The 14,576-nt window shown below is 43.2% G+C and overlaps 1 protein-coding gene across 1 annotated transcript in view; it reads left to right on the forward strand.

Annotated features, from left to right (window-relative positions):
• The window catches only part of Tnfsf11 (TNF superfamily member 11), a 30,447-nt gene extending 16,309 nt beyond the window's left edge, over positions 1–14,138 (forward strand). The window contains exons 3-5 of the mRNA XM_051195772.1: positions 7,579–7,624; positions 7,702–7,800; positions 12,948–14,138. Of these exons, the coding sequence (XP_051051729.1) occupies positions 7,579–7,624; positions 7,702–7,800; positions 12,948–13,369 (567 nt within the window). The 3' untranslated portion in view covers positions 13,370–14,138. The remainder of the gene's footprint in view (positions 1–7,578; positions 7,625–7,701; positions 7,801–12,947) is intronic.
• The last annotated feature ends 438 nt before the right edge of the window (positions 14,139–14,576 follow it).

The raw sequence follows: 14,576 nt of genomic DNA on the forward strand, positions 1-14,576 counted from the left end.
GACTTTCATTTGTGGCCCCAGTGACAGGCATACAGTAGTACAACTTAAAGCACACACTGAATGTGTGAATAATCCATACCCATTCCTGAATTATATGTCATGTGTGGTGTCTTACTAGGGTTGCTATTGCTATGAAGATACATCATGACTAAAAGCAGGTTGGGTAGGAAAGGGATTATTCAGCTTACACTTCCATGTCACTGTTCATCACTGAAGGAAGTCAGGACAGGTACTCAAACGGGGCAGGAACCTGGCGGCAGGAGCTGATGCAAAGGCCATGGAGGAGCACTGCTCACTGATTAGCTCCTCATATCTTGCTCAGCCTCCCTTCTTACAGAACTGAGAACCAACCATCCAGAGATGGCACCACCCACAATAGGCTGGGTCCTCCCCCATCAACCACCAATTAAGTAAATGCCTAACAGGCTTGCCCACGGTCTGATCTCATGGACACAGTTTCTCAGCCTTTCAAATGACTCTAGTCTGTGCCAAATTAACATAAAACTAGTCAGTACACATGGCTAGTCATTCTTGGCAGAAGCAAGCCATGTTGTAAACCCACAGGATTTGTTAGAGTTGCAGGTCTCAGTGTGTTTTGCTCCCATTCCTCTCTCTGGGCATGAGCCCCTTAAGGGTCCTCCTCTAGTGGCTTGCTTCCTTCTCTTGCCATCCTCACTGAGTAGAGTTGCTGTCCTGTGACTCGTATTCCTAGGGCATCGGGAACCCTTCTGAGAGACTGTGAAAGCCATCTTTTACTGAGGAGGTGGGTCCTGGTGGTGTGGAAAATCCTGCCAGCATAAGGCTGGCATTCCTGTTGCAGTGGGCAGAGCAAACCAGAGTCACCAGAGTCACTCTGCAACCCTCTGCTGAGCCCCTGCATAATATATATATGGGCAATTATATATGAGTAGCATAGTAGAAGACACTTTAAAGTTGGGCTTTTCATGAAGACTAATGCCACTGTCACAAGGCTTCTTTATCAAAGCCCAAGGGGACCTTTAACTGTAGCAGAAGCTTCCTCTTTGAAATCATGAAGGTTAAACAATAAAAACTAATTTTCTATTCCCAGACTACCCATTGCCCTTCCAAGAGAAGTATCATTCTGCTTTATAAAAACAAGGACATGCAGCTCCTCAGCCCCTGGATATGGAGAGTGCATTAATTAGCAGTTGTAGATGCGTCTCTTCCACTCCTGGAAGAAATGGTACCCAGGTGGCCATCATGGTCAAGTTCTTCACCAGGAGCTTTCAAATACTTCCATGACAATCCCTCAGTGAGCAGGTGGAGGTCTGGCCTTTGGGAGTAGTGGGATTGGACACCTTTCCGCCTTTGACCTCCCTCGTCTTGCTGTACTGCTGGACCTCTTGTGTACTTCCATCCTACCTGGGGATGGGGAGGAGCTGCCTCCATTCTGAGTGTGTGTGTGTGTGTGTGTGTGTGTGTGTGTGTGTGTGTGTGTGTGTGTACTGGGGCCCTGCCTAAGGAAGCTAAGGTGAGGAGCATCTCTTTGTGTACCTTTGTGTACCTGCTCGGACAGAAGTCTGCTCTAAAGTTCTCAGCTTTGGGGCATGCTTGTCTATCACCACTGACTTCTCCTAAGGACCCAGGCTGCCAATGGGACATCTAATAATGTCTCTCTCCTGTTGTGAGCTTTAGGAATGGGGGTGAGTGGCTGAGATAAGGATGTTAGGTTCTGCCTCGGTAGGGGTTCTACAGCATAGTGGTAGTTACTGTTTCTGTGTCCGGGAAGACTGCCTGGAAGTGATAGCTGGGTCGCTAAAGATGAGCCACTGCAGGGGTCACAACCCAATCCCCAGCAGTGCCAGCAAGCAGTGTAGGAAGAGCACAGAGCCAGGCAGGTGTCTCAGTGACTAGCTGCTGTTTTCTCTATGCCTGAGGGACCTCAGATAGCAAGTGGTCTAGTTCCCCTTGCTTTAAGCAGTCTCAAAGTCTTAAGATGTAGAAGGACAACTGGATGCCTTACAAAACTCCAATCTCCTAATCATGCACTTGGTTGCTCTGGCAACCAGCTCCCATCCTCTGAGTTATCTCACTGGTATAAATAGGCCTGGTTGAGATAGGTTTACGAATAACAGAAGATGCTTGTATCATTTTTGTCATTAAAGCAATCCCAGGAATTTTCGGGGTAGTGTGCCAGGAACTTCGGATATAGACCTAATTATTTACGTCTTTCAATCTTGCAATATGACAGGGCCCCAGTTACATAGTCTCATAACCCATAGGATGGCACTTGTTCCTGAAGTCATTAAGCTATTTCAGCAGCTGGGCGGGCATCAGTTTGAGGCGAGGGGTCAGGGAGAAGAGCCAGGAAGTAATTGCTGTCGTCCCACGAAGGAGAGATGGGAGTTTGAAGGCAGTAGTTCCAGGCTGATGAGGAGGAGGCGGGATTTCTGGGGTATTTACCATGTATAAGTCCCCAGGACTTCCCTGCAGGAATGGGAAATGGGCTATTCATTTTCAGAAACAACCTGAGTGTGGCATTCATGTACTAGCTAGCTGATGAATGCACTATTCTTGTAACTAGGTTGGAGAAGAATTACATGAAGGGTATCATTAAGATGTTAAAATGAGTGCATTACATATGTTAACAAGTGTATGAACCCTGTATTATATCTGGCAAGTGGGGTGTTAAATCCTTGCTCAACCAGCCAGATGTCCCTGCAGCTGCTGTGGTATCGCAGGGGGAGGCAGCCACCTGAGGCCCTTGCTACCGACTGATGCCAAGAATGTCTGGAGCATCTGGCTATACAAATAGCTTCTTCTGTGATTTGATTGACAGGTATTACATGGAGTCACATGATTCGTATCACAGCATGGGTGGGATTTCAGACTGGTAAACCCAGACTCCAGCAACTTGACCTCTACATGGAATGCCCTCTGTGTGCGTGTGTGTGTGTATATATGTGTGTGTCTATGTGTGTATACACATATGTGTGTATATATAATATAATATACATATATTAATTAGAAGAATGAAAACAAAATTGAAGTTAAACAAGCTTAAGACCAATTTAAACACATATACTCAGGGGCTTGTTTCTAGTAGTTAGCACAGTTTGCAAAGGTGGGCATAGTAGTTGGATAAATTACGTGGAGCAAAGTTCCTATATCCAGTTACTTTAAAGCACAACTCAGAGTCTGTATTTATTCTTACACAGTGCGGCCTCCCCTAAGTGGGCCTGACTTCCCAAGAAGAGCAGCTTTTCCCCGTGTTTGCCAAAAAATTCCGAAATCGTTTAAAAAGCCGTGCTGGGCTCTGAAGGGTGCTGGGTCCCAGCAGACTGGATGTTTCCCCCATCACAACCCTGGGGACTGCACTTCTTGGACATCCCATTTAAGAGAAGTTGAGTGGCGGCCACAGTGGAGACCACAGTTACACAACCGATTCATCTTTTGTGTGCTTTCTTCCCCGAGGAGAGGTTGTGAAATCTAAACATTTTTCCTATGACTTAAACTCAGTTGAAATTAAGAAAAAAATCAAATTGGTTGTTGTTTTCCTGTCTCTGCAGATGTACTCTGACGGAAAAGATGAAAAATTAATGCACTCTATTTCGACAGATAGCACTCAAGGTGAAATTTCGTCATTTCCCAATTTGAAAACCTGAAAGCCTGTCTGTGGTGTTCCAGGGGGCGTCAATTTGGGGCAATGTCCACTAGGTGGCACTGTGTCAGAAGGTTTCTTTCATGCCTGATTTCTTGGGCTGCCTACTTGGTTCAGTTTTCTCTTTCTGTTTTGTTCCATTTTCTTCTGCTAAAGGAAGTTATTATAATTTAGGACTAGAGTATGCTTATCTAAAAACGGATACATCTTTTTGGAAAGACTACTTGTTACAGTTTGACCATAAATAAGTTCATTCATTCATGAAGTTTCTTAACTCTCATAGGTAATGATTCTTGTGTCCTGGATAGTTTATAGGGACCAAGGTTTGTTTTTTCTTTTTTTCTTTTCTTTGTGTGTGTGTGTGTGTGTGTGTGTGTGTGTGTGTGTGTGTGTGTGTGATGTATGTATGTATCTGTGTGTGTCTGTTGTTTGTGTATGTCCGTGTGTGTCTGTGTATGAGTGTATATCTCTTTGTGTGTTATAGGCAGCTGTATTCTGGGAAGGCAAATTGCTGATCTTCTAAGTTAGGGAGTCAGGTAGAAAATTGGGTTCTTTTGAAGATAACCTGATAGTGGCTCCTAGTCAAGGGAGGGCTTTGCTCAGCCCCACTCTAGAAACTATCCAGATTTCTGCTCTAGAATGTTTATTATGTGATTCTCATGTAATTAAAAATGATAATTCAAGGGAAAAGTTGGTTGGCTGAAAATGTAAGAAGTTATTCATGCTTTAGAATGTGGGATAGAAATGTAACTTGTGAGATTATACCTTTGAGTGAACACGGGCGTTCCTGAACAACGATTCATGGGAACACGGATTTAGCGGTCATGTTTCTCAACGCCTGCTGGATATCAGAGCCCTCCTTGGAGCATCGTTTGAAAAACATCAAGTTGATATGAAACCAGTGGCTATGACCAGGGTTAGGGCAACCCCAAAGTGTCCTCCAAATTGCAACTGCACCTCCCCCACTGGGATACATCAAATTATACCTAGAAGATATTTGTGTGAGGATGCATGCTTACACACACACACACGCACACACACATGCACATGCATGTGTAAGGGTGCACTTGTGTGTGGGTACTCGAAGCACACATGTGTAGAAGCCAGAGGCCATGTGATGGTTTTGTTCTTCAGAAGCCACACACCTTGGTTTATTAGTACCAGGTCTGTCATTGGCCTGGAGAATGATGGTTAGGTTTAGCTGGCCAGAGAGTTCCAAGGACCTGCTTGGGAGTTGTGAGTGTTGCGATTATGAGGGTGCACCAATGTCTGTTTCCTGGTTCTTTTTTTCAAACAAGCCAAGCATTGGTTCTGGGGATCTAATGCAGATCTTCATGGTGGTGTGCCAGGCATTATGCCAAATGAAAAACCCTTCAGCTAAGTATGTATGTATGTATTTATCTTTATACAGTCTCAAAACTCAAAGACAACGTAAAATTATAGACTTAGAATGGTATGCTTATGATTACCCCAAAATAGCAATTTCTTTCGGGCTCAAAAGTTTGGGGTGGAGATATACATGCTGCAGTGTTTTGTGTGTGTGACCTGAGGCCACAGACTCATCATATGATCCCTTTTTGGCATTGAAACTGTCTTACTGAATTTCTGAGAGGAATTGCAATTCTTGGATACTCTAGTGAAATAACACAAAGGCATTACCTCCTGGGTCTCTAACGAGAGGTCTAATTCATCCCCAGACATGAACCCTTTTTCCCCTGACAGCGGGCATTGAAAGTGCTTCTAAGAGGTGCTATTTATTGAATTTTCTTGTAACTAAATGGGTCTTTGGCAGCTCTGACCTAGAAGCCACTGATTAAACAGGAAAGGAAAGTGCATTCCCAGTGGAGAGGGAGAAAAAAACGTCCCAGCCTCCTTAATCAGGGGCTTCAGTCTGGGCTTTAGGCTGAGTCTCAATCTCTGAGATAATTCCTCATTTGCCCATGTGCAAATCCTTGCAAAGGGGATTTGTCAATCTGGGCCATGACTATAGCAGCTGCTCATCTGTTAGAAATTCTAATGTGAGAATCCAGCACGGATCCTCCCCCCCCCCCCCATCTCAGCCTCAGATTGCATGATCCTGCAGTAGGTGCATGCTTGTCCTCCTGCAGGTCAGCTCGCACCACGCACGCACCACCCTCAGTTTCGAGAGTCACTGTCTTGGCCACCCTGACGCTTCTCTTGATTTTTCTCCACGATTCAGCTAGAGTGTGTGGAAAATCAGAGAAGAGATCTGTAGGGATGTGCATCCATTCTCCTGACAGTGAAGCAGGTCAGAGCTAGGGAAAGTGAGGGCGTGGCTTTAAGCCTCAGACTGCAACTCTGTCTTCAAGATGCCTGTTCTTACCAGGTAAAGATGCAGTATGTACATGTGGTATCTTTGTGTAGAAATGTACAATGGATATAGTGATACTGAATATATAAATGTATAGAGACCCACAAATGCTTAAAAATATATATTGTTATTAAAGTACACTATGTATGATTATATATATAGTTACGTATATATTACGCAACTATATACAAATATACAAAATACATATGTAACTATATATACACACAATCATACATACATATGTATATATGCACATAATCTGCAACATGAATGTCAAGTGAGCCAAACCAGGAGATTCCAGAGCCTGGGACACCACTGAGAGCCCTGCAAAGAGGCCTGTGAGGCCGGAGATCAGCAGGAGCCATCGTGTTCGCTGCAAGGGGCCACCATGTGCTTCAAACTCCCTCAGTGGGCTTCAGGCGCACAGGGAACCAAGTGTAGGCTCAGGCAGAGGCTGACCTTATGTGACCCCTGTGGGTTCTCTAAGAGTTATGAAAAACACAATAGATCCTTGTCTCTTTTGGGGGGTACTGAAGGCCGAGAGAAGAACAAAGAGGAATAAATGTTATCTCCAGGTCGCCTCTCACTGATAAGAGTTGAACTTGTGTTATACTGTCTGAAAGCCTTCCTGTCCGGATAGGGGAAACTCTCATGACAGGAGCTGTTCTTTAAACATCGTGGAGTGGTAGGTGCTCAGCAGGAGCGAGTATCCTAGGAAGGGGAATAGGACACTGTCCCGCATTGACAGCATCCGGGTGTCTGAGTTTACTGGGCGCTCAGCTGGGTGCTCACTCACATTATCCCATCCAACCTTCCCAGCGGGCTGCCCTTGAAGCACCGAGATTTGAATCAAGGCAAAAGCCAGAGCTTTGATCTGCTCTACCTTATTGGATTCCGTGTTAGCAAATGTCTGAACTGGGTTAGCATGTGGTCACTTTGTAGAGACTTCATTCCAGGAGTTCAAGTTAAATGTGCAATAAGCAACACCTATCTATCTGTATTCATTCTTTTCCTGGCCTGTGCACTTATTTGCAGCAGTATTTTAAGTTAATTATTGGTATTCTAAAAGCTCTTAGACCTTCATAGGGAACTTTAAACATACTATAACTTTAAAAAGCAACAACAAAGAACACTGGGAGCTAGCCATCTTTCTTGTGGGATGAGCCTCTGCATTGTAATAGGAATTCACTACCAGGCTACACAAAAAGAGGCCCACTGAAGGCACTGTGTACATTTGTCACTTTGCTGGGTTACTTCATTTTCTTTTGTGTGCCTGTTACAGATTTTTAATTATGTTCCATTATTTTGTTTTGTAAGTTGTCTCTTGTTTTCTTTTATTGCTCCTGAAAGTAGGTAGGGATGTGTGTGTGTGTGTGTGTGTGTGTGTGTGTGTGTGTGTGTGTGTGTGTGTGTGTGTGTGCTGGATTTTTTAAGTGTTGTGGGGGGTTCAGGATCTAGGAATACAAGATGCGGGGACTTCGCTGCCTCAGAGCTTCTGGTCTCATTGTAAAGCATCCTGGCTGATTTTACATCTGTTAGCCCTACATTTTTTTTTTTTTTTTTTTTTTTTTTTACTGCTTTACAAGAAGAGTGAGTTTATGAATAAAACTCTCTTCTATTCCAGGAATTACAACATATTGTCGGGCCACAGCGCTTCACAGGAGTTCCAGGTAATTATGAGTTGGTATGCGTGTTTGAAGTCGGACAATCTGTAATCTCTAAGCTCACCTGGCTCTGTCGCCCTCAGCTATGATGGAAGGTTCATGGTCCGAACTGGCCCAGCGAGTCAAGTCCGAGGTTCAGCCTTTTGCTCATCTCACTATTAATGCTGCCAACATCCCATCGGGTAAGTTATATTTACACTGTCAATGTTTCACTCATCAGCCCATGGACATGATCAAGCCTATTCTTAGCCTTACCTTCTCACCTGAAGGGAGGCAAACCCTTTGGTTGGCGCCTTCCTTGCCAATCGTGTCAAATTCCACATCATCCCTGTATTCATTTTCAGGTCATGGAAGTGGGAGTTTATTTTAAGTACCTGCCTGTTGCACATACATATCATTGTTCACAGTGGCCATCTGTTCTTACTCATGAAGTAGGATAGCTTGGAATTAAGGGCATCCCCATTACTGACCTCCTTGGTGGATGACTTCATTCAGGAAGTGAGCGAGTTTTCCTACTGGGAGGGCTTTGTGGAGGCCAGCAGACGACCTAAGTCCCCAGGAAGCTGAGCTATTCTGTCCCTTTCCCCTATCTTCCCACTCCCTGGTAAATAATTAGTTTAATAGGCCAGAAACCTGATTACTTTTGAAAATGAGGACCCAGAGCTCCGTGCCTGTAGCCACCTGAACACACTAGGTAGTCATCACCGCAGGCTAGGCAAAGATTTCAAGGATTCCTGTGAACATTCCAAAGGAGTGATAATTAAACATCACTGTTACCTCTACTGTGTCTTGCATACTGAACACCTCCTATGCTTAAGTGTTTTGCCGTGTGTCCATGAACCCTCATCCTTGCTACAAGGTAGCAATTATCATTTGGAATTATATAAACAATGATGTCGCTTCTCATAGCATATCACTTGCTTAAGGCCACTGTGGTCACAAGATTAGAAGTTGACTTTCCACTCTACTTAATTTGCAGATCAGCGATATACATTATGCTAGAAGCGGGCTGCAGGGTTCCTGTGGTGGGTTGGCCTTGTCAGAAGGCGGTGATACAAGGGCCATATTTACTTTTGCCAGAAGTGGATTAGTGTGGTATCTAATGAGAAGGGCTCTAATGTCTGCTTGGGCCTATGATCTTGTAGGAAGCAGTTGAATCTGTACTCCAGCTACAACAATCATAGCTGTAATGTCCACCTTGTAGGGAAGCTATACATACTACATCCTTGGATAGAAGGGGCACATTACACTAAACAAATGTGATTTACAATTATTATTTGAGCTTGATTAAGTTATTTTATAAATACTATATTTTTCTACAAATGGCTTAAGGATGCCTTTTTTTAGTTTAATTTTTTTTGTCTTTTAAATAATAAAAGTTCACCTTTTAATAAATAATTTTGACCCATTACCCTAGCATAGGCCATAGAGGGATATTTTTTTTTTCCTGATTGAAGATACGAAAGGTGAGAAACCAACTCTTGAGCCATCAGGAGATTTCTCTAGGCTGTTCTGAGCCACAGAGCTCTCTGTATGTGCCTGGTTGTGGGGCTATGCTGATTTTTCTCTTGAGTGGGAAAAATAGTTTGCATGTTTGCAGAGGCAATCAAATTAATACCAGTGCACAGGCTAAGTGTGCTATGAATGTACCCTACGTTTATCTTTTCAGTTCCCTTTAAATGGCATAGGATAAATATTGCCTGAGACAGTGTGCCAAAGTCAGCTTGGCAATGGCAAGCATGTTTTACTTATAAAGCTCCCTCTGCAGACACCTAGAATGTAACCAGTGCCAAAAATCCAGGCAAAACTCCTGGTTATGTTCTGACAGCTGTCTGGTATAGGGCACAGGGAAATGAACCTATGTATGACTCTGCTTAAGAAAATAGAGTTCGTAGCTCTGGTTGGGCCAACAGCCCCTCCAACCCTTGTCCTCCCAGTGCTGGCCAGTGCTGAGTGATTCAGGGGAAGTTGGCTTTCACTTGCTATTTTCATTTTGGAGCACTGTTAGATGTTTCTTTATGCACAGGGAGTCAGAATCGGTCCTTCTGTGGACTGTTCTGCAGTTTCAAAGTTTCTTGAGGCAAATGCATTAGGAAGTCCTTGGGGGCAGGGTCAGAATATGGGATTTTTCCTTAGGGAGCTGTGCAGGCTAAATGTTTGCTGAGGTCCCTCTCCAAGGTGAGCAGCTGGGAGCCCGGCAGAGAGTTGGGGAGGTCAGGCAGGCTGGGGTAAGAGGTCTTCAGTACGCCTCATTAGCAAGAGAAATCCTGGCTGCCAGCACAGCCCTTCACCTTGCTGCTCCCTCTTTCCCCCAGTTACCTTTTGGTGAGGCCTTTATTCACAGGGCTAGCGGTCTGGCCTTTCTTCTGTGCGCTTCCTGAACGCCCCACTGCGCTTCAATAGTGTTTTCCTCCCAGTTTTGACTTGAACCTTCCCACTTTTCTGGCTCTTTTGTCTCACCAAGCTCAGCCCTGCTGACATCTCTGCCGCTTCCGGTGGGCAGTCGCTTGACACTGATATCAAACCCTGCTCCTTACAGCAGGCAGCAATGGGAAGATCATACTTTATATGCTGGCTTCGCATTTTCCCTGCCATCAGTGGTAAGCACCCCAAGGGGCCAGACTTGGTAAAAGTCTTCATTATGGACAGAGAAGGTCATTCTTCATTTTAAGCAGTGAGTGTCTATAGGAAGCACCATGTTAGATGTCCTGTCAGATTGAGAACAGGAATGGAGAAAAGCAGGGGGTATTTATGGTATTTAGGGAGGATGCTTCTTGCACTTTGTGCATTGGGCTAGGGGGATCGTACTTGATCAGGGTTCCCTATCTCTTCTCACCACTATTTTGTATTACTTTCTTGCGTTCCCCGGCCACATCTCACTCCAACATGTGTTGGTCCATCCCACAGACAGAAGAGATGGCACTTTAGTAATTTAACTTGTCTCTGCTAAGAGATATGCACATGGCAATCGAATGAAATGTAGTACAGGAATTGGACAAGAAGCTGGGCAATATGAAGTAACTTGAGATGGGACTACTTTGAATTTCATAAGCTTTGCCTATGTAGTAGGGGGCTACCTACCAGCCTGGAAGAGTTATCATGTCAGCGTGTATGAAGATATAGCATGAGCAGACTTCCACAGTCTCATGTTGATTCACTTGGGACTCTAGGGTGCTATTTGTGTTGGGGACACTTGACTCCAGGCAGAGCTGAGATAAAGACTTCCAGTGGGGAACAAAGGATTGTTGTCCACTGCCTAGAGACTGTGTCTGGCTGTATCATCCCTGCAGTGAAGTTTGAGAACCCTCTTGTCCTCTTTGGGAGCTGGAATCTTGTTTTCTTGGTCAACTAATGATGGGTTGTCCCACTGTAGAGTGGCTACTGCTGAGTCCCCCTCCCCCACTTTTTCTATCTCCTTTGATTTCAGCAGTAGCTTGATTTGGAGGTCCTCGGTTTGCATCCAAGAGACCACCGACCATTCTCTGTTCATCGTCCGACTCTCTAGGGAAGGATACAGGTGTTCAAGTCTCCCCAGGACTTTGGCTACTGTGGGAAGGTAGATAGTATAGGTGGCATTATTATTTTATTATTATTATTATTATTATTATTATTATTATTATTTTATTATTTGTATGGATCTTCTTGGATCCACCAAATCAGGAGTTCTCAATTTTCATGACTTGGAATCTAGTTCATGAGGTGGTGGTTTCAATGTTAGTCCCTGTACTTATTTCTCTTATTCTTTTTTAGAACTTATTTTTATTTTATGTGCATTGGTATTTTTTGCCATAGATGTCAGGTCCCCTGGAACTGGAATTACCAACAGTTTTGAGCTGCCATGAGGATGCTGGGAATTGAACCAGAGTCCTCTAGAGGAGGAGTCATGGCTATTAACCACTGAGCCATCTCTCTGGCCCCTATTTCTTTTATTCTTGAAAAATTATTTATGTATATTATTATATACCATGATGTTGAAACAATTATGTCATTTTTCATGTACTTTGACCTTATTCATTTTCCATTACACCCAATCCCAAGTAGTACCCTTCTATTTCCATGGTGTGCGTGTGTGTGTCTTCTAGTTTCTGTATATGAACAAGGACTTGTAATACTTAACTTTTCTGGGTCTCCATGACTGATTTCTGTCATTTGCCTCCTCAATACTAACAGGTTGTAGGCAGCATGGCACCCAACAAATTGTGTGTGCTGCAGAAACTGTTTGCTCCCTGCCCCCAGTCAGAGACTGCCTGTGTTTTGTGTTGCTTACTCCAGAGAGACTGTTAGCTTGGTACAACTCTTTATAGAATCCTTGGAGGAAAGATGTGCTTTGGACCTTCCCATACTTCTGTAAACTCTTATCCTCTCAGTTATCACTTTTTCCTGTAGAGTAATTAATGTTCACATAAGTACACATATTGCATAATTTGATTTATTATAGAGGTATCCCCAATTTTTAAACAGCCGGTAATGTACATCAAAAACCTGGATTGTGGAAAACATTGGGCACGTGGCTGATTTACAATGTTTTTTTTAGAACGTGAACTTATCCAGAAACAACAGTACGGAGGTCCCTTGTCACCTCATTTCTTGGACCAGAAGGGGTTATAGGGAACTAGGAACTGGGGTGGGGTTGGTCTTACAATATTGGATGTGAGTGGTAGCATGAAGTCGAGGAGCTAAGTTATTTTGTGTTTGAGCTTCTCTAGGGACAGACACTCAACTGTGTGTCTGTGGCTAAGGAGGGTGATATAGATGGAATTGGCCTACCCACAGCTTTTGAGACCCAGATTCTCACATCTGTCTGCATACCCTGGATGGAGAATCTCTTCCTGTACAAGTTGATTTCATTCCTATCTGAATTGACTCTTGGCTAACTCTCCTCTTCAACCTGGAATGAACTGCTCCTTCTCCCTTTTATGTTTCTGGGCATCATAGCACCTTCACGGAGCTCGTTTTGAACCCCCCCCCCCATGTGGGGAAAAATTGTCTCTCTCTTGAATTCTCATAGCAATTCTATGTACTTCCTCCAAGCTCTGCTTCTTCTGTGGCACACATTGCAATATCACTTGTGTCCTATAGCTTCCCTGAGGACAGGAATGGAGGACTTTAGCTTTCATGCCTCCAGTGTGCAGGATAGAAAGCACTAAATCTAGTTGAATGCACCCATTCCCATACAGAAAATAAGTGTCAAGGTAAGTCACTGTGTTAGACTAAGGACTTTGGTGTGAGCCTGTAACATAATCCTACCAGTTTACAGAAATAACCAGGAAAATTTTCTCATCAAGGAAGTGGATTCTAAATCTGTACCTCTGTGCTCTGTTCTCCGTAGGTTCCCATAAAGTCAGCTTGTCCTCTTGGTACCACGATCGGGGCTGGGCCAAGATCTTCAACATGACTTTAAGCAACGGGAAACTAAGGGTTAACCAAGATGGCTTCTATTACCTCTATGCCAACATTTGCTTTCGACATCACGAGACATCGGGAGCCTTAGCCACAGAGTATCTTCAGCTGATGGTGTATGTCGTGAAAACCAGTGTCAAAATCCCAAGTTCTCATAACCTGATGAAGGGAGGAAGCACCAAATACTGGGCAGGGAATTCTGAATTCCACTTTTACTCCATAAACGTTGGAGGGCTTTTTAAGCTCCGAGCTGGTGAAGAAATCAGTGTTCAGGTGTCCAACCCTTCCCTGCTGGATCCAGATCAAGATGCCACCTACTTTGGGGCTTTCAAAGTTCAAGACATAGACTGACACTCATTCTGTGGAGCATTAGCATGTATATCCTAGATTTTTGGAAGCATTTTCAAAAATGGAAGATGTATATAGGTGTGTAAGACTACTAAAAGGCATGGCTCACATTGTACAAAGCTCATGGTCTTCTTTCTTGACCCTGTACAGGTCATGCATATGCAAAGTCAATAGGAGATGTCAGACTCCTGGTGGTTACATATGTTGTACAGATTTGTAATGAGAGCCTCGAATTAAATCTGACTGGACGATGGATAGTGATACTTACCAAAAATGGAAGGGGTCATAGTCTCTGGGGCTAACTCCTGGCCATGTGTCACAAAGAACATCAAAGTTAAGAGGGTGCCATTTCATTGTAGACAAATGATAATTTGAAGGGCTAAATTCTTTTGAAGTGTTACATCATGCTGGATCCTGCAAATGAATACTTTTTCCTATTGAGGAGAGAAAATATATGTATTTTTATATCATATCTAAAGTTATATTTCAGGTGTAATGTTTTCTGTGCAAAATATTGTAAATTATGTTTGTGCTATAGTATTTGATTAAAAAATATTTAAAAATGTCTCACTGTTGACATATTTAATGTTTGAAATGTACAGATGTATTTAACTGCTGCACTTTGTAATTCCCCTGAGGGAACTTGTAGCTAAGGGGAAGGATACTGTCTTGGGCGACCACATGTAGTTTATTTCTTCGCTCTTTTTAATTTAATAGAGTTTTCAGACTTGTCAAGCCTATGCAAACAAAAACATTAAAATGGATACCTTGAATAATAAGCAGATTGTTGGTGACCAGAAGCCTTTCAAATTTAGAAGCAAATTGACTGCTGTGACCAGAAAGGGTACACAACAGGCTACTGAGATCTGTCAGGAGAATTATGTAATTATTGAACAGGTATCTTTTTCTACAAGAGATACAAATTGTAAATTTTGTTTCTTTTTTTTTTTTTTTTGATAGAAAAAGTATTGCGGTTTATCTGCAAAAAAAAAAACAATCCATTTTAATTTAGTGAAAGTCATTTTATTATACTGTACAATAAAAGCATTGTCTCTGAATGTTAATTTTTTTGGTACAAAAATAAATTTATATGAAACACGCCTACTCATTTCTGTTCTCCACTTTCACGTGTGTTTTGCTCTGCGATCCTGTTCTTTCCCATATGATAGTGAAGCTTCTGTCTTTCTCCAAAGGTTACTGGGAGAAACAC

The sequence above is a fragment of the Phodopus roborovskii genome, unplaced genomic scaffold, assembly GCF_943737965.1.
Source record: "Phodopus roborovskii unplaced genomic scaffold, PHOROB, whole genome shotgun sequence".
Classification (NCBI taxonomy): Eukaryota; Metazoa; Chordata; class Mammalia; order Rodentia; family Cricetidae; genus Phodopus; species Phodopus roborovskii.